General features: G+C 39.5%; 1 protein-coding gene across 1 annotated transcript in view; it reads left to right on the top strand.

Moving 5' to 3' along the window:
* The first annotated feature begins 6,824 nt into the window (after positions 1-6,824).
* The window catches only part of RSPO3 (R-spondin 3), a 116,708-nt gene continuing 102,957 nt past the window's right edge, over positions 6,825-20,575 (top strand). Inside the window, exon 1 of the mRNA XM_077486937.1 lies at positions 6,825-7,677. Within this exon, the coding sequence (XP_077343063.1) occupies positions 7,581-7,677 (97 nt within the window). The 5' untranslated portion in view covers positions 6,825-7,580. The remainder of the gene's footprint in view (positions 7,678-20,575) is intronic.

Genomic DNA, 20,575 nt, shown 5'->3' with positions numbered 1-20,575 from the left:
AGATTTTCTTTTCTATAAACCATAGGTTGCAAGAAAGAAAATACTCGATTCCTCCATCAACACAGACAGTGTTGACAGGGGAATCCTTCCCGTTGAGCCATTGTGTTCTCCAGGCAAGGAGGGGGGGGGGGGGGGGTTGGTGGTGGAAGCCAAGCCCCCTGGGAGAACACAGTGATTATGGCCGCTACCAATAATCTCATGTAATCGATCAAACAACTTGGGTACATTCAGCCTGCCCATACTTGATTTGAATCTCTGCCGGTTCAGCAGGATTCAAAGCATCTATGGCAGGCTTAAATCAGAAGAGCAGCCTGGGGTGACAATGCTGCTCCTACATTTAGTGTGAGTGAACATTATCATCCCTAGGACCAGGAGTGGGATACTGACAGGATCAGCAGGTGAAAATAAAGGAAAAAAGCCACAATAAAGGAAACAAATACAGCCACCGTACCTAGGGACTGTTAAGATGCAGCAAACAATTGTTTTGTTTTTGGGTTTAGGTACCCTCTAAAATCCAACCTGGGAATTAGAAAAAATCGATCCTGACAGTGTAGTTTCCTGCAAGGGTTAAATGTCTGAAATGTCTAAGGGGTAGAGCAGCCATTCTCGACCTTTTCAAGTACAACTCATGATAAATTAGTGTGATGATCGGTTGAGAGAATGCTCCTTCAACTTGTGGTCATTGGGAGCTAAAAAAGATCAATGATGTTAGTGGGAACTTATCTGAGAGGCAAAATTTGCTCAAGGAACTCCCTGGAGAAACTCTAGGGTTCCATTGAACCGAGAAACCCTGGGATAGAGGAACAAGTGATATTACTTACTCTGGCCCAAATCTATGCTCCAGCAGCCTCCAGTGTTGACCTCTTCTACATTGAATTCCAATCTGTGGGGGTCCCTTGGCGTCATTACATACAATGAGGAGCTATTAACCCTATACTGCAGGGATATGCAATTAGCAGACCTCCAGCTGTGGCAGAACTCCAAATCCCATGAGGCATAGCAAGACTTTGACAGCCACAAGCATGATACCCAGAGGCAGAGGCATGATGGGACTTGTAGTTTTGCAACAGCTGGAGGACCGCTAATTGCATATCCCTGCTATACTGTATGTGTAGAAGGCTTGTGACCTTGGCTGGGAGCACCTTAGAGAGGATACTTTGCTAGACTGGTCACACAGCTGGAGGAACCCTGCTGGAGTGAGAAATAAAGTAGCTATTACCCCTTATGCATGCCCACCCCCAGGCTTAACAACATTTAACCCTTGCAGTGCAAGGGTATTTTTTTCTCTTCTTCCCAGAGTTTGGTTTTGAAGTAAGCTGGATAAGCATTCTGTCTGTAACACTGTTGCTGTCATTTCTGAGTAACATTAGCAGTTCTGTGTTTTATTTGTATTCTTTAAGTTCATGTATATAACCTGGACCTGGATGTATGTCGTTTGGATATACATGTAAGGCTGATTAATTAAAAAGTTGAGGGCATGTCGTTTGCATATACATGTGAGGCTGATTAATTAAAAAGTTGAGCGCAGTCACTAAAACAATTGTGTGAATATTTACCTAAATTATCCAGTCATGTACAAAGCATCTGCACGTGATTAGACATTTAAAGTGAACAGGAATTTGCTTGTCACACAATACGATAATTAAAGTGAATATTCACACAATTTTTAGTAAATCAGCCCTAATGCATAAACTGGTAAGCAGCATACATACGCCTCCTACAAAATTTGTATTTAAATATTTTCCTCCTATGTTGGAGTTAACAGCCCTATAAGGCAGCTCAATCTTTATCATTCAAAACTTTTACTGTTATTTTTATTTTTAGTTGTCGGTAGGAATAGTACTGCTGATTCGTCACTTTTTGGTTTGACTTAATATTGGTACATAGATTTGTTAGCCTAGTCAGACAATTCTGGATTCCAGGCAGTCACAGGGGTTGATTTACTAAAACTGGAGAATGCAAAAGCTGGTGCAGATGTGCATGATAACAATCAGCTTCTAACTTCAAGTGGTTCTAAAGGCTCAAGGTTTTTCTTACCTTAATTCAATCTATGCATGAAGGTAAAAAACCCTCTCCGTGCAGCAGCTCCCTTAATACTTTGGAAGATACCACAATAATCTCTCTCCTGTGCTGTGCAATAAGCCCCAACGTGGTGTCAAACTCCTATCTTGACATGTTAATGTATGTGGATGCTGCACTCCTCGTCGTCATCCACAGACTGGGGATGTCCAAGTTGACTGCAAGTATAGGAAAACACAGATGGTGCGTAGGCCAGACTTGAGAGGCATGGATTATTACCACAGGAGCTCTTCTTCCATACTAATATCCATCCAGACAAGGCTCTGAAGAAGAGGGAAACCTCAAAACACGTTAGACGATGTCTCTAGAAGCATTACCAATGAGGATTTAATCAGTTGATCAGGGCCGGACTTACCATTGGGCTTGACTGGGCTCAAGCCCATGGGCCCCGCCCAATAGGGGGCCCCGCCGAGATATATAGCCGAGTGTACTCGACTCCGCTCCGCTCACATTCACGCCCAGTCCCGCCCTATGATGGACATAACACAGGGACTGGGCATGACTGTGAGCCAAGCCGAGTACACTCGGCTCCGCTTGGGACTGCGAGAGGACCCAAGAGCCACTGAGAGGACCCAAGAGCCCCCAAGATACACAGGAATCTGTATCTCGGTGGCGCCATTTTTAAACTTCAAGGCTGCAAATGACAAGGCTGCAAATGACACTGGACAAGGCTGCAGATGGATGGGCAAGGCTGCAGTTGGACACTGATAAGGCTGCATTGATGGGCATTTAAATGTAAGTTTTTTTCCTTAAACTTCCCTCCTAAAAGTTTTTTTCCTTAAAATTCCCTTCTTAACCAATTCTTAAACTTGGGGTGCGTGTTATACACCGATAAATATGGTAATGTATAAAAGGTAGGGCCCCGGAAGTGACTCAAGCCCAGGGGCCCCCACCACCCTAAGTCCTGCCCTGCAGTTGATGTTATGTTAAAGCTGTGATGCAAGCATTGGTTGTCGAGTAGGGATGAGCTCACTCCACGTGCAGAGCCCGCCAGGAAGTCGGCGCAGCGCTGCGCTAATCACAGGCAGTGAGACATTTCCTGACATCTGCAGCTGCGCATCGGGGCAATGTCTCACTGGAGTGGAGTGTGCTGGAGCTCATCCTTATTGGTCAGTATAATCATCTCCTTTTTTTATTATTCAATAAAAACATGTATTGTGGATAATGCGCTAGGCCTATGCGCCATCTGTGTTTTCCTATACTTTCCCCTTAATACTTACCAGAGCCCCATCGTGATCCAGTAAGGTGCACGAGAGCCTTGGCTCTCTGGGGGCCCGCTCATTGGTTGAGACAGCAGAAGGAGCCAATGAGTAGAGAATGGACATGCAGGAAAGCGGCTCGATAGTGAGCCTGCTTGGGTGCCCACACAGCAAGCTGCTGGCTTTGGGGCCATTTCACAAGAGGGAGGGGCCAGAAGTGCAAGCGGGGGGCCCAAAAAGAGGTGGATCAGGGTTGCTGTGTGCAAAACCATTGCAAAGAGCAGGTGAGTATGACATGTTTGTTATTGACCACTTAAAGACCGCATCATAGCGGTTTTACTGCTACAGGGTGGCTCTCCTGTGCAAAATCACATTTATATTATGATTCTGCACTTCTCCCTTCAGGGTGTGCTCTCGCACTCCCAGCGGGCTGTTTCTGCTGCGATTATTAAACGTTCAATCAATCATCAGTAAAACACACAGAACTTAGATCTAAACAAGGCAGATCTCCATTCTGGATCTCCATTCTGGCAGGGAGGAAGGGATAGATTTTGTGTTCCTGCAAAGCAGGGAAGAAACTCCATCTCTTGCTAAAAGCACCTAACACAGTACATAAAAACACTGGCTAGGCACACAGTTAGTGGTTAAAGTGGTTGTGCAGCCGCCCCTCACCCATACTTAACTGTGCCTCCTCTCAATCCAGTGATGTCCACGAGAGCCTTGCCTCTCCAGGGACTCATACTCCTGAATGGCTTTTGGCAGCAGCAGGAGCCATTGAGCCAGGGAGCCAATCAGGAGACAGAGGGGGTGGGGCCTAGCCACTTCTCCGTGTGTGAATGGACACACAGAGCCACGGCTTAGGAGCATGCGTGCTTGGATGCCCCACCAGCAGGAGGGCATGGCCAGGAGTTCCGGCATGGGACCCCAGAGGAGGAGGTTCCGGGCTGCTTTGGGCAAAACCGCCGCACAGAGCAGGTAAGTATGACATGTTTGTTATTTTTTTAAAAAGGCTTTAATATTGCTTTAACCCTTTGATCACCCTAGATGTTTAACCCCTTCCCAGCCAGTATCATATATCCCATAGTTTAGATGCTATAACATTCACATTAGTGGTGGCCCATCCTTTAGGGGTGCCCGGGTGCTGCCCCCTCTCTCCAGGCCACCCCTATATGGTAATGGATAGATTCATGCACAGCATCAATCTATCTATGGCTGCCGTAGACACCCCCTATTTATGCGTCCGTCCACTTTCGGGTATGAATTACAGTGGCAGGAGATTTTTTTTTAAGAACCTGATTAGAGCCATAGGCTCTAATCGGCTTCAAAATCGGGTGGGCTCTGGGTCGCAGAGCATGCCCACCCAGGTGTGTTACAACAGCGAATGAATATTCGCTGTTGAAACACTGATTCTCAATCTGGCCAATCAGAAGCAGGTGTGAGAACCATTTTCTGATTGGCCGAAAAGAGAAGACTTCTGATTGGCCACCGAGGAGGGAGGAAATTGAAGCCGCCGCCATGGTGAGCAGGAGTACAAGTAGCCACCGGTGATGGAGAATGGGAGGCCATCGAGCAGGGGGAAGTCCCCTGTGATGGGGTAAGTGCTCTTGATCGACTGACCGACCCAAACATTTTTTCCACCAGCCACCATTGGTTCATGCAAACCAATCAATATATGGTTATTGGGATTTCTATGCCCCAAAACATGTAGTGGAACACAAATTGGCCTAAATTTATGAATTTTGTTTATTGGATATGTTTTAGAGAAGAAAGTAAAAGATTTTTTTTTTTCGAAATAGTTTAAAGCACAAAAAAAATAAAAACGCAGAGGTGATCAAATACCACCAGAAGAAAGTTCCATTTGTGGCGAAAAAAAGACATACATTTTATTTGAGTACAGTATTGCATGATCGCCAGTGGCGGCTGGTGGTCTTTCCTTTTGGGGGTGGAAAATGAAAGGGGCCGGATGCATAAATAGGGGGTGGCTGCAGCAGTCATGGATATCCATTAACCATATAGGGGGTGGGGGGTGGGACAGAGGGGGCGCCACCCATGCATCCTTAATGGACAGGCCACCTCCGATGACGGCACAATTGTTAGTTAAAGTATTGCAGTGCCGTATTGCAAAAAATGGCCTGATCATGAAGGGATCCAGAGGTCAATTAAAAAAAAATGCCTTTAACATTACTTTAAGGTTGTAAAATTAAAGCGGTTGTATACTGCTGGCCATTTTTTTCCCCCTGCAAGGTAAAGTCATAATGTGCTAGCATGCATCACACACTAGCATATTATGTAAAACTTACCTTGAAACAAATCTGTTCCAGCACCGCAATGTGAGTGCTGCAGGGGCTTCCATCATCACTCGTCTTGCTTCTGGGTATGCCGGATCCAGCTCTGTGACTGGCCAGAGCCGCGATCATGTCACTCCCGCGCATGCGAGCGGGAGCTACTGTTCATGGCAAAAGGCTCTGAAGAAACGGCACAGGTCACAGCTCCTTCAGAGAGCATTCGCTGCCTGCATGTACAGTAAATATGTATACGTTTAGGAGATAATTACACTACCTATAGGTAAGCCTTATTATAGGCTTACCTATAGGTAAACTTCAGTAAAGGAAACTTACCCCAACTTTAAGCTTTGGCTAAAAAAAAAAAAAAATGGAAACTGCACCAGATTTTACACCAATTTTAGTAAATAAACCCATCGCCTCTATGATTTTCTTTGCAGATTGGGTAGTTTAACATGCAAGAGAACATAAAACAAAAATAGCAATTTGCAGCTTTGCCAATTTTAGTTTTCAACCCAATTTACTCATTACTAGTTGCATCAGTATAGTAATAATTATCAGCAATTAGAAACATCACCTTAATATTTACTAGGTGTAGTAAATTCTATTTGTAGGGTTTTATTTCCTAAGTATTTGTTTTTGCACCTAATTGAAACTTAAACACATTAAGGCTAAAGAAGGTTAACTCTTCTGCCAAGTCCTCCTTTGGTGTTGCAGTCATCCATGCTCATAAATAAATAGTTAACAGAAGTGTGAGCACAGCCACATAGTGTGTGAAATGTTGAGATAAGTGGTGAAAAGTCAGCTTTACTGAAACTTGTAAAGCCAAATCATTTTTTTCCCTATCTTTAAAAAAAGTTATGTTCTCTTGGCTGGTGTGATGCACCTCTGCCATGCATTCCTAGTGTGATGCACCTCTGCCATGCATTGCTGGTGTGATGCACCTCTGCCATGCACTGCTGGTGTGGCATGCCAGTTTTGGGAAAGGTATTATATGCTTCCCATTTTTCTGCAAACTCCAAGCTGCTTTTTTCATTTTCTCTCACCCTCTTCCTCTGGATGGGCTAATTCGACCCAGAAGTGCAGTACAGACAAGGTTTGGCTTCCCCTTAACACTTTTCTTTCCCCCCTAGCACTGCCCACGTCCCATTGTAGTTTACTTGCACACTTAATCTTCGGCTCTCTTTTAAAAAGAGGAGGGGGGTGTGCAGGGAGAGAGAGGGATAGGGGGAGGTTAAATACATGATCGGTGTAGTGAGGGGAGTCTGACAGAAGCAGCCAGTCCTAACAGTGTGCAGCCAGGGAGTAAGAGAGGCTAGGCAGTATGCTACAGGGGGGAGTCAGACGATTTACAGTATCCTATACAAGGCACTCTGCCCCCCAATAAATGCTCTTCTGCAGTCTGATGAGCTTCCCAGACTGATGGCTCTGTACAGACAGACCACCCTCTGATGCTAGTAGTCCTGCCTCTGGATGGTACTCTTGGCAAAGTTTGAAGTGCTCCAGCACAGGACCCTGGTCATCTCCTCCTATCTACCTGTGAGCTGTGCAATCCCAGATGGCTGGATGTCTGATGGATCTTTTGCCTGTGTAGGACACATTGCAAAGAGGAGGTGGCTGCTGGCTTGACCCTGTGGTTTTTTTGGAAAGTGACAGATGATCCCAGGATTACCAGCACCACATGTGTGCCGGAGTTGGGTTTCTGGTGGGCTTATCTTGGTCAAGGCTTGCGTCTCCTGGGATGTCCAAGAACTTAGGTTCCTCCACGCAATATGCTACCTGCATCCCAACCAGGGAGCCTGCCTCCTGACTCTGTAAGGTACTCTACTGCCTATCTCACCATGCACAAACAGTCCTGTCTTCTTATCATCCTGTTTTACTAATTGCCCTGTCCACTTTATCTCTTGGAAGTCCTGGTGGATTGTGTTTGCTTTTTTGGATCGCTGGGAAGAGAAGAATTTGGAGGACACTGCACTCCATACTAAAGAACTTAAGGGGGGGAAATCATTACAAGGTTACTATGCAATTGCGACTGCTTTCTTTGTGTTTGATCATTGTGAACTTCTTGGAATACATTGAGAGCCAACACATCCCTAGAGGGAGGCGACATCGAAGAAGTAAGTGTCACTTGGTCAAGCATTCACCTGTTGCCTGTGTGACTTGTGTGGCTATGGAGCCCTGGAGCTTCTGGGTGTCAATTTCAGCAAACTTTCTAGGAAGGGCTAGGTGCACTTGTCCCTTTGGGGTGACTTTGCATAGCAACATGTCAGATTTGAAGCTTGGTTTCCACAGGCAACTGCTTCACTTTTGTTCCATTTTTTAAAGGAGCAGTAGAAGGTGTAGGTGACCTCTTAGAGATCTGCCTATCCTGATGAACACATGGAAATGGTGCCAAACTAGCTATTGGGAATCTACACACCTTTAAATAATATTAAGTCTCTCTCTCTCTCTCTCTCTCTCTCTCTCTCTCCCTCTCTCTCTCTCTCTCGTCACTAAGCTTCAGTTTTGAAGCTTGGTTTCCACAGACAACTGCTTCACTTTTGTTCCATTTTGCTTAAAGGAGTATAGTAGAAGATTTAGGTGACCTATTGGAGATCTGTCTATCCTGATGGACATATGCCAATGGTGCCTGACTAGCTATTGCTAATCTTCATTATTTTAAATAATATGTAGTCATAGTGACTGTATATATATATATATATATATATATATATATATATATATATATATATACAGTCACCAAGCTTCAGATCTGAAGCCTGGTTTCCACTGCCTGGAGTAGTAGAGAGTTTAGGTGACCTCTTAGAGATCTGGCTATCCTGATGTACTCATCACAACGGTACCTAACTAGCTATTGTGAATCTTTATAAAAAAAAAATATATATATATATATATATATATATATATATATATATATATATATATATATATATATATATATATATATATCACCAACGTCTGCTGTTTAGGAGCACATGCTCTATGTTCTATAGTCATGCTCATCTAATTGCTTTGTAGATGACTATATTATGCCCATCAGTGGAATGAGTATATAAGATTCTTTCTATGTTACTTTGTATTCGATACAAGATCTATTCTCAAAAAAAAACTATTGTGAAAAAAAAGATTCTTTCACTCAAAGTTTCGCTACAACTAGTATTATTAGAGATCTTCTATGAAGCCCTAATAATACATGCTATAGCAATAAGCTAGATACATCTGATTATAGTAAAATAGCCCTTTTAGTTATTTTGTTTCTGCATTCCTTTAAATAATTTATAGTCCAAGCCATAGGATATATGAAATGGTATTATCTAAGACAGGAACTCCTGATCTCTGCTGTTTAGGAACACATGCTCTATATTTTCTAACCGTACTTACTACTCATCATCAGCATGCATTGGAGATGAATATATTATATCCATACGTTGGAGTGAAGAAAGGAGTACATAAAATTCTTTCAATGCAGATTACATGAATACTTTATCTGCAAATGTTGTTATTATATATCAAATAGAGAGCCCTGTGGAAAGGTAGACAATATTCTCGCTTTAGTCCCTAATCAAATACATGTGAATATAGTAAAATAGTTTTGCAGAACTGGGCAAACTCAGCAGCTACTGCAGTCAGAGAGATATAGGGGTAAGAAATCACTTTTTTTTATTATTTGTAAGTCTGTACCCCCCTTATCAGATACATATGGAGCTTGTCTTGTTTTGAGTGGGCTGGTTAATAGGTGAAACATATACAGTTTCACCTTCTGACCGATGGATCAGTTCATTTAAAGTCAGATTAAGCCCAGGACCACACCAGTAGTAGACACCCAGCCACTGAGCAATGAAGGTCGCAGTCTACTCACTCCTATTAATGCCTGTATATCCATTTCTGTCAGGTCACCTATAGGCTTGCACCACCCAGTCCTCAATTTGGCATGTACTGGTATTTGGAAGCATTGAGTAGGACACTGTTTTTGTCCCCCAGGCTCAGCTTATGTTAATACCCAACACTGATGGGAAACTATCAGTAACGTCTCCAGAAGGCTACAAAGGCATGGCATTGCAGGAGTTAAGTTTATTTGCTCAGTACCTCTTGGTGATCAGTGGTAATTAGTTTGTAATTGGAACGTCTCTCTACTCGCTAGCAAATCCTATTACCAAGGAAATCCTTGCTTCAATGCTTCTGAGCCTGGTCGTCTGTAACCAGGATCCAATCCATACAAGATGTTTGCTGTTATCCCGGGATAGACCCCGCTTCTAGATATCCCATTTTAACCTCTTCACTACTCATTGACACACCTCTTGGCTGCCAGAAAACAGATCTAGAGATTATTATTTAGATACAATAAATGGTTATATTCCAGCATCAAAGATCTGGCAGTGGGCTACATGCAGATCTCTCTACCTGCCCCCCTAGAGCTTTCAAAAGGAAGGAGAAACAGATAAGCTTGGCTAGTAGAGGGTCATAAAATGCAGAGCTGGCGACCAAGGCTGGCTCACCTAGTGCTGTCACCCTCTGTGGTCCTGGAGAGGGCACATGTCAATCAGACTGAGATAGGGGTAATAAAAGTCAGGAAATTCCTGGCATTCCCCCTAAAAAAAAAAAAGAAAAAGATTTGATACATGTGTGAGATCCCCTTAGATGACTCCCTCTTTGTAGTGGCATGCTACCAGTCTATCCCTAACTAAATGAGAGAGGAAAGTCCATCCATGTGTTGTCCTGACTGGTTTGCTATCCTACCAGCAGCTCAGCAAGAGACCTCTGTGTGTTTCTAGCAAAGTGCTTACAGATGGTACATGAAGGGTGGAAAGTGAGGGAAGTGGTGCCCTCCAGCAGGCAAGAACAACGTGTTTTCTCTAAGCTCTTCCTAACTGATCAAATCTCCAGACTTTGTCTTATTAAGGGTATGTGGATGCTACATGCTGGGAGTGATAGGGCTGTGTGTGGCTGGGAGATAAGTTCTGGAAGCTCATGTTATCAGCCCAACATCCTATGAAGATGGTGAGGCTGGCTTACTAAAGTTCAAAATTATCACACAATATATTAATTTACATTGTTCAATTATGCCAAAAGAAAATCCATGCTAATTTATTATATCTGCATATGATTGGATCATTTCTCATAGAGATGGTGAGGCTGATTTACTAAAGGAGTCAAGAAATTTAAAAATTGTGCAGATATTTACTTCTATTGTCCAATCATGCAAGAAGCAAATTCCTGTAAACTTATTTCATCTGCACATGATTGGATCATCTCTAGTATAGAGATGGTGAGGCTGATTTACTAAAGGAGTCAATAATTTTTACACTAAAATTGTGCAAAATATTGACTTCCATCATGTAAAAAGCCAATTCCTGTAAACTTATTTCATCAGCACATGATTGGATCATTTCCCATATAGAGATGCTAAGGCTGATTTACTAAAGGAGTCAAGGAACATTACAAAAAAATTATGCAAATGTTTACTTCCCTTGTCCAATCGTGTGAAAAGCAAATTCCTGTAAACTTATTTAATCTGCACATAATTGGATCATTTCCCATAAAAAGATGGTGAGGCTGATTTAGTAAAGGAGTCAAGAATTTTTACACTAAAATCGTGCAACTATTGACTTCCATTGTCAAATTGTGTGAAAAGCTAATTCCTGTAAACTTACTTCATCTGCACATGATTGGATCATTGGAATTAATATTCACACAATTTAAGTACACAATGGGGGTTTATTTACTAAAGCTGGAAAGTGCAAAATCAGGCTCACTTCTGCATAGAAACCAATGAGCTTCTAACCCCAGCTTGTTCAATTAAGCTTTGGTAATAAAACCTGGAAGCTCATTGGTTTCTATGCAGAATAGAGCCTGATTTTGCACTTTCCAGCTTTAGTAAATAAACCCCATTGTGTACTTAAAAGTGGGGTATGCCTGTACTATTATATACACAGCTAAACTAAATAGCCTGCTTAAATAAGCACAAAAGTAACTTTGTAATTGCAAATTGTATCCATCAGACTAATCTTCATTATCATCATTGCTGTTTATTCAGTACTTTCATCAGCTTCATTAAAGCAAATAGACACAGTGAGGCTGATTTATTATTTAATGTATTTATTTATTACAGGTACTTATGTAGAGCCATCAATTTACACTGTGCTTTACACATATATTGTACATTTAAGGAGCTTACAATCTAAGGTCCCTAACTCACATTCATACATACACTTAGTAGGGCTAGACAGGATTAAATTAAATTATTAAATTACCAGCATATTTTTGGAGTGTGGGAGGAAACAGAGTACCTGGAGGAAACCCACACAAGCACAGGGAGAACATGTAAACTCCATGCAGGTAGTGTCATGGTTGGGATTTGAACTAATGACCCTAGTGCTGCTAGCTGGATTTACTAAAGGAGTTCAGAATCTTCACTCTAAAATTGTCTGAATTTTCACTTCAGTTGACCAATACTGTGAAAAGCACATTCCTCAACTTTTGAAAAAGGAACATGCAGAAACTTTTTTTGAATTGGTTAAGTGACTTGAATATTCCCACAATTTTGAGTAACGATTCTCAACTCCTTTAGTAAATCAGCCCTACTACTTTTAGCTGCATCTAGACTAATTATAGAGGGTTTTCTCTGCTTGTTTTGAATGTGTCTTGATTTGAATCTCATTACAGGTACAAATGAAAGTATCTAAATGCAAAACTTTGTTTAGGCTAAAATAAGGAAGGGTTAAAACCCCTGTGGAGTTTTCTTTCTATATGTGTCCCATTGAGGACAGTTCCCTGCATTTCCTGTCCTTGGGGATATAAAATAAATTAGAAGGAAATCCAACTTAGACAATTGTCACCAGAATAGGTGTCCCCATTGGAAAACACCTCAATACCTTCCTATTCTAGTGTCAATGGTCACTAGAATAAATAGAGAGGGGAAGCACACAGGTAGCAATAAAAACCATACAGGGGTTCTGATCCTTACCCATTCTATCTAAAGCAACACTTTAAATTGCCTTTAGATACACTTTGATTTCTACTGATGTGAGATTTAGCAGACACTTTGATATGACAAAAGTTTTGTAGGGTGTGAGCAAATAAATTTGGATCTGGGACTTTGTCATCCTCCCAGCAAAGGAACAGAAATGTGTCACCTTACAAATTGTAATTTTCTCTGTTACAAAGTAGATTAACATTTCTGTAATGATACTTTGTTATATATAAAATGTACATGATACACTTTGTAGGCAGTGCAGTGAACTGTTTCTTGGGATATAATAAATGTATCAAATATCCTATAACTATAAATATTCAGACTTTATTTAGTACCAACAGTCTGCACAGTGCTTTACAAAATAAAAAGAGACAATACACTTAAAAAAAAAAACAATTAAAGGCAAGAGAATTAGGAAACCCTGCTCATGAGAGCTTACAATCAGCAGGTATTTGCAACTAATACCATTTGGGTAGTACATAGTGACTGTAAGATACAGCAGCAATTGCCAGTTTTATTATTTTCATTTGCATAAACCAATATATTTTGCATTTTGATGAATTTTTTCCTTAAATAAATTTTTCTTTAAGTAAATGACAGTGAAAGGCACATTTTAATAGTTGTTCCCATGCTCATTTTCATGTTATGCAAGCAAAAAAACACGTGATAATGTAGCGTGTAATAGTGGAAAAAATTGCAGGAGCACTCTGCTACTGTCCTTATCACAGTGACCACATACATGATGGAACAGAAGTCACTGCTATCAATTCTGGGTCTTATAGTGCCCTCTAGTGAGTGATTGTGGGAATGTCAGGGACCTTGAATTCTGCATTGTAAGGTGATGTGACTTTACTACTAAACCTCATTTTAAAGACCATAAACATTATTGCAAGCACCTATCTCACTTTTTAAAGTGCGTTGGTTCTGACACTCACAGTCCACTGCACACGCATGAAATACATTTTAAGCTTTTTTTTTTAAATCTTCACAATGGAAAGCTACTTACTTGGTACAAATAGAAAAGCATTATCAAGATTAATTGGTAGCAAAGAGAACACCTGCAAGTCAGTGTGGAAAGTGAGCAAATATGCATTTTGTTACGATACAACATATATTTGACATATTACACATACAAACAGCTCTTTAGCACAATGCGGTTGATTTGCTAAAACTGGAAGTGCAGCATCTGGTGTAGCTGTTCATGGTAGCCAATCAGCTTCTAAGTTCAGCTTGTTTAAACTCCCTTGTGGTATTCCCAAGTGTGGCTCGGGGTGAATTTTCCATACCAAAAGCGGTAACCCTGAACCACTCTTGGGATCGTATCACAGGATCCAGGCAAAGTAACTTACCTTGTCCCCAGGATCCTGCGATGTCTCCCTGCTGTGTGTGTGAGCCGCGTCCTCCGCTCGATCTATCACTGTGCCGGGCTCTGTTTCCTGTGAGCGTCGCGACACACGGGGATGGAGCCCAGAGCCAAATTAAAAAAGTTAAAAACACATACAGTACACTGTAATCTTACAGATTACATTACTATATGAAATCATTTCACATCACTTTTGTCCCTAATGCTTTGTCCAGGCCGACAATTCTGCAATTGAGCACATTTCAGTGTTTTTGATTTAATTACATTATTGAATATATTGTATTATTATTATATATATTTTTTTTATAAATATTTATAGTTATTTATTATATTATCATTTATGATTTAGTGTTTCAAACTTTATCATACCCGGACTGTCTACTAGAGTCTTGTTTGGACCGATTTAAGTCAGTTATTCCTAAGAATTACAGGCCAACAATATAAAACGCCAAATTTCTATGCAAAACATATCGCTTTTAGCATCAAAAATCTGAGAATCATACTGCCAGGGAGGTTAGCTTTGTCAATAAAACCTAGAAGCGGATTGGTTTCTATGCAGAGCTGCGCCAGATTTTGCACTCTCCAGTTTTAGTAAATCAATCCCAATGCTCTTTACACTTATAAATAAAGTAGTGTTGAAGTGTATGTCAGTGTAAAATAAAACTTAAAAAATAATTTGTAAATTTTTCCAGTCTATGCACAGCTTCCCATATTTTATCCCTTTATAAATTACGTGTGCACAGAAAAATACTTATTCATCTACTAGAAATATATTCGCTATTTGGGCTGTTCACATGGCCAAAGAATTTGTATTTTGTGAAATAATTTTCCTTTAGCTTAGTGAATGTGATAAAAATTCACATTGTAAAGAATACTGAATTGCAAGCAGGGATTTTTTTTTTTAAATTGTATTTTTGCATGTACATGATTGAATGATGGATGTCAACAGAGTTTCACCTCATTTACTATGCCTAGGGAAAATTATATTCCAAAGTGCAACATCCCTTGTAAAGTTTTCCAGAAAAATACTGCAGCTGCCTGGACTCTATGGTGTTGATTTGCTAAAACTGGTACAGCTGTGCAGGGTAACCAATTTGATTCTAATTTCAATTTGTTCAATTAGCGTTGAAAAAAAACCTTGAAGCTGATTGGCTACCATGCACAGCTGCACCAGATGTTGTACTCTCCAGATTTAGTAAATCAACCTCCATGAGTCTGCCCACACACTGCATCTAGGACTCTTGGGAGAAGTAGTTCTGGGAATTGAACATACGAGACAGTAAGAACTAAGTTTCCAGTAGCTGCCCCAGCAAAAAAAAAAAAAGGGAGGTTTGGGAATACATTTTGGTAATGTTTGATAATACACTTGAACAAAACATGGGTGACTATCCATGGTCCTGTGTGTCATATAATGGCATCACTGAAACTGTTCTATAATGTTTAATGCATGGGTTTTTTGTAAATGTCAGTTTACTGCAAGTTCACCAGAATAGTGGCTATGTGGCTATGTGATGATACTATATGTCAAAGGAACTTGATATTTAATGTAAATACAGTACATTGCTAAAGGCCTGTTAAAAAAATGAATGTTTATAGCATGTGGGTGTAGTGTGAGGGTATTTGTTTAAAGCTTATAAGTATAAGTGTTGTATACAACAGCCATCATACCTTAATCACTGTGTCACAAACAAATGTTACTTGTGCACATGACAGTCACACTCATTATTATATAAATGCATATTCACACATAGAATATAGTCATGTAATTTTTATAGTGTCATTTTTATTTATTTTGTATTTATGTAGTGCTGACAATTTACACAGTGTGTTACATATATTATACATTCACATTAGTTCCTGCCCTTGATGAGCTTACAATCCAAAGTTACTCTAGCTTGATGCTAATGGAGGCTAAGCACTGGTATTTGTTGCTGGAAGTATATGAGTATACTAGTAGATGTATTAAATATTTCAAATATTAAAGTAGAATTCTAGAAAAAGCCTTGCTAGTCTTAAAATGCTCCCTCCTAACACCTATACTACCTAACCTGTGTAAGAAAGATGTATATACTTCCCTATTTTGGTCTGTTCTGGTATGTTCATCCCCTGTGTCAGCCAGTGACAGCTGCTGCAAAATGGAGAGAGTACCCAACAATGGCTTGGAATGCCGGGATTGATGACATCAGCCATTGTCGACCGTCACTCCTCTCCGCTGCAGCCACCGCTGGCCGACACGGGGGAAGCAGGTCACATGATGGGACCAGAGCAGGCTAAAAATAATTAAGTATATACATTTTTTTTACACAAATTAGTTAAGTAGAGGTGTTAGGAGGGAGTAATTTAAGTTAGTTAGACTTTAGCTGGAATTTTACTTTAATTGTGACACAACTACAAAATATTTAGCAAAATACACAATATATGACAAAATAAACCCAGTATTATTTTATATGAAGAGAGCTGCTATATTGTAGAAGAAAGCAAGAGCAGTTACGGTATGTTATAATAGGATGCCTAATTGGGTAGATCCAATCCCCCCAATAGCTGGGGGGGATATAATGTTGCAAAGATGTTTTTTTACACACACATACAGTGTGTCTGGTCTTTAATGCAACAAACTGCCCTCTTCCAAAAGACATTAGTAAACACATAACCTATCATTTCACTAAGGACAGCTGACACAGCCTATGCATTTGCATGTATGAGAAACAAAATGTTACCCCAGCTCCACTGCCAATATTAACGTCCACAAGCTGTGATCCGGTGCTCTAGCCAGGACGTTCAGTCCCCAAATACAATACTTGAATCAAAAAGGGCTGGTAACTCAAATGCTCTTGAATAAAAGTCCTTTATTGGTTACATGGGTACATGGGTACAGGTTATACGCTGATGCGTTTCGGCTAAGAAGCCTTCCTCAAAGCAAAATGCTTTGAGGAAGGCTTCTTAGCCGAAAGGCGTCAGAGTATAACCTGTACCCATGATACAGCCATGTACCCAATAAAGGACTTTTATTCAAGAGCATCCGAGTTGCCAGCCCTCTTTGATTCATGCATTTGCATGCATGCCTATAGAAAGCAATGAAGGAGGAGCGAGTAGATGCATCTAGCAATAACTAATTTTAGGAGGAAATAATAAGCAACAAGGTTTTTCAACCTGTTAAAACATTATTGCACCCCAACAAAAAGTGTTTTAAGTGAATCACGGACATTAGATTATTTGCTAATGTGACTTTTTTTAATTCAGTTAATAATGTTAATTAATGTTCTTGGATACTTTTATATTCTGTGTATTTTTCTCAATAAATGCTAAATAATAATTATAGTACCATTTCTGACAAGACAGCCAAATAAAAAGTTTATAAAATCAGTTTCCAGTTCTATAAACTGGGTGTGTCAAGCCTCACAATGTAGAACATGTACTTCTTTCTTGGCAACTCCTGCTTTATGCCTGGATGTTTATATTTAGAGTGTTGTGTATCAGGCAGGCCATATAGAGTTCAAAAAGTACAAGTGATTCTTAAAGAAGAACTTAAAAATATGTGCTGCAGCACTAACCATCAATGCAGCCTACAGTTTTCTCTTGATCCCGCTGCAAAGTCCTACAAATATGCGCAGTGTGTAACAGTGAAGTCCACCTAAGCCACGGTTCACACTGCCATTAACTGCAATGGAACCATTCTAAACGGTGCGACTCAAGTCGTTCCCACTTAGAAAAAGGTTCCTGCACTACTGCTGTGAACGATTGCTAGTGGACACTAACGAGTGCTTTGTAAATGCAAACATTTAAACTCTTCCTGTGATCAGATTCCTTGACCTTTAATTTTCTATGGAGAAATATGAAAATACAAATATAGAGCACTGACGGCAGTCAGTGAAGATGGAGGATTACAGCAGGTCCTCACACTCCTGTGACAAGGGTCAGATATCTCTCCACTTGTCTCTATTGCTGTTGGGGGTGATGGCATCATGGTAGTCTTGATACTCAATTAATCCTCTAAGTAAATCAAAGATATATTACTTGGGTGGCCATGTCAGCTAGTGTATGTCATGGCTGTTAATTCTGTCTAAATCACTGATTCTGAAAAAGTAATGTTATATGTGTGATCCACAGGTACTGCTAATGGGTTTAGAAGCTGCTTGTACTTCTTATAGTAAATTTATTTTAATGGTTCAATGTTTTAGAAAATCATACATAAACACACCGGTAATTTTTTTTGTTACAAAAAATAATGTATTGCAAACATTTAAGTGCATTCTGAGGTCAAACCAAAGAAATGCACACCATGGCACACTTAAGATTAGGTGATCCACACCAGGGAGTACATAGTAAACATTAGTTTCTTTAAACGGCATATACTTCAATAAAATCGAATGTGAGTGAGAAAAGAAAAATTTGTAAATATATATAAAAACAAGTCAGCAGTTGGGCCTGGCCAGGAATTCTTCATATGGCCATTGAGCCATTGAGCCTCTAACTGAGCATTTCTCGTGTAAATTAAATGACACACTGACAAAGTCTTTTGCCTGTACATTTTAAAACTCAGATCTGTCATTCAAAAAATAATATAATTTAAAAAAAATAAAAAATAGAAAAAATATCAAAGTGAATGCATCACTGAACCAAATGCTAATGCGCAAAGTCATAAATCCTAGAGACAATGTAGATTTCAGTTTACTGAGATCATTGAGAGATGAATTCCGAATTGTTTATATGAGTAATAAAGCTTTACAGTTTGTTTTATTTAAAACTCTTATAAATGTGGTGCATGGAGTCCATTTAGAAGTTAAAACTTTTGTACTGTACAAAGTATGTATCTTTATATAGAAGTCATGACTTACAACTTGCATACAACATCACCCAATGAGCTTATTTTAAGCAATCCTGAAAGTCTGAAAAGACAAAATAGGATTCTAATTTATGAGCACTAAAATAAAACAACATAACCAGTAAAACATATTTTCTCACAAAATTAATGTGCTAAATGATTGTTGTACAACCTAGTCTAGCTTGTTTTATGTGATCCTTACAATATAAAATTCTGGAACTAAAAATGTGGAAAGTATCTGGTCTGCAAGCTATTGCCTTTAAGCACTGGAAAAAAAAATGTTAGGTTGTTTTAGAATAACTAGCTTAAGGACTATTATAAATTTCCATGCATTAATTTTAGGAGGTAGTAAAAATTCCAAGCCTATTCCTCCCCATCTGTAACATGCAATGTCTCCATGCTGGCTCAATGCAAGAGATCAGCTCAGCTACATTCCACAATTAACATGTGGACTCCATTCTGGACCTTCTCATTTATTACATACTAACTCTCTCCCTCTGTGTTTTTTTCCTTTTTTATTATATGTACCATGTATTCAAAGCTGCACTAAAGGTATTACAAACTGTGTATTCTACAGGTGCAGCATATTGGAAACAAAAGTTAACAAAGCTGACTCTCATTCAAGGATGTAATGGGGTAGATTTACTAAAACTAGAACACTCAGAATCTGGTGCAGCTCTGCATGGTAGCCAATTTGCTTCTAACTTCAGTTTGTTCAATTAAGCTTTGGCAATAAAACATGCAAGCTGGTTACTATGCAGAGTTGCACCAGATTTTGCACGCTTCGGTTTTAGTAAATCTACCCCAATGTGTTATTGTAATGGGAATTTGGTGAACTACTGGTTAAGTATTAAAATAATTTATTATGCACTTTATATTAGTTATTTTTCATTGAGGAGTTGAAAAGAAAAAAATTAATAGGAAAGCTTTTGAGCAGCAATTATACATTTGGAAGTTCATGAATAAGGGTCAGTTGGTAAGTACGTGTTAATATAGTTTAAACAAAACATTGTTACTGGGGTATGTAAAAATAAGGACTACTTATAGACATACAATTATGATAAATGTCTTGATCAAGACCACTGATATTTTTAGAATTGTATTACTTTGTATTGTGTATACAAAATATATAATTCAGGACTTACTCATAAAAAGAATGGGTTTTAATATTCCATTGATTTAAGAGCGTGTAAGGTCAAACTGTATTTAAGTCTATTTGGTACATTCCAGGGCGCCCAAATTGGTGATCCTAAAGGCGCCTTTCAGACACAGTGCGGCTAGAACATGCTCTCCAACTATATCATTCCTTGTCTACATTCGCGGTCTTGGTTTTAAGAATATCTTTTATGAATTATAATGATGTGGCGTCTTCTGGGCCAGGCCCGTTGTACTTGCTTTGAAATGTTATGCTTCAGTATTCCGATAACTGGGTTTACTGAAAAATACATTAACATTTTATTACGAACATGAACTAGATAGAAGTTATAAGTGCCTAAAGTATTTCTCCTGACCAATTGACTGTAATAAAATTCCAAATTGGTCTATTTCTTTCCAATTGCCAAGTGTACGGTTTTAAGGAAAATCACTCTCTTTAAATGTATATCTTCAAATGTTAATACACGTAATCCTTTTTAGTAGATCCTTTAATGCAACTGGATTTTTCAAAACTAAAAACAATCTGGGAACAGATTTTGAACTCATTTAAAGAAATTACAATACTTACACATGGCTATAAAAGATGAATACAAGTTATAAAAAGTAAAAAAAGCTGGTGCAATAGTCAAAGACTAGTAACGTGTCCTACATATTTTTGATGCCTTGGCAATAGTGCTTTAAATATGAAGATTAAAGCCTTGC

The sequence above is a fragment of the Lithobates pipiens genome, unplaced genomic scaffold, assembly GCF_037356315.1.
Source record: "Lithobates pipiens isolate NorthernLeopardFrog02 unplaced genomic scaffold, aLitPip1_a1.2 Scaffold_18, whole genome shotgun sequence".
NCBI classification, from domain to species: domain Eukaryota; kingdom Metazoa; phylum Chordata; class Amphibia; order Anura; family Ranidae; genus Lithobates; species Lithobates pipiens.
This window is presented reverse-complemented; position numbering and strand designations above follow the sequence as displayed.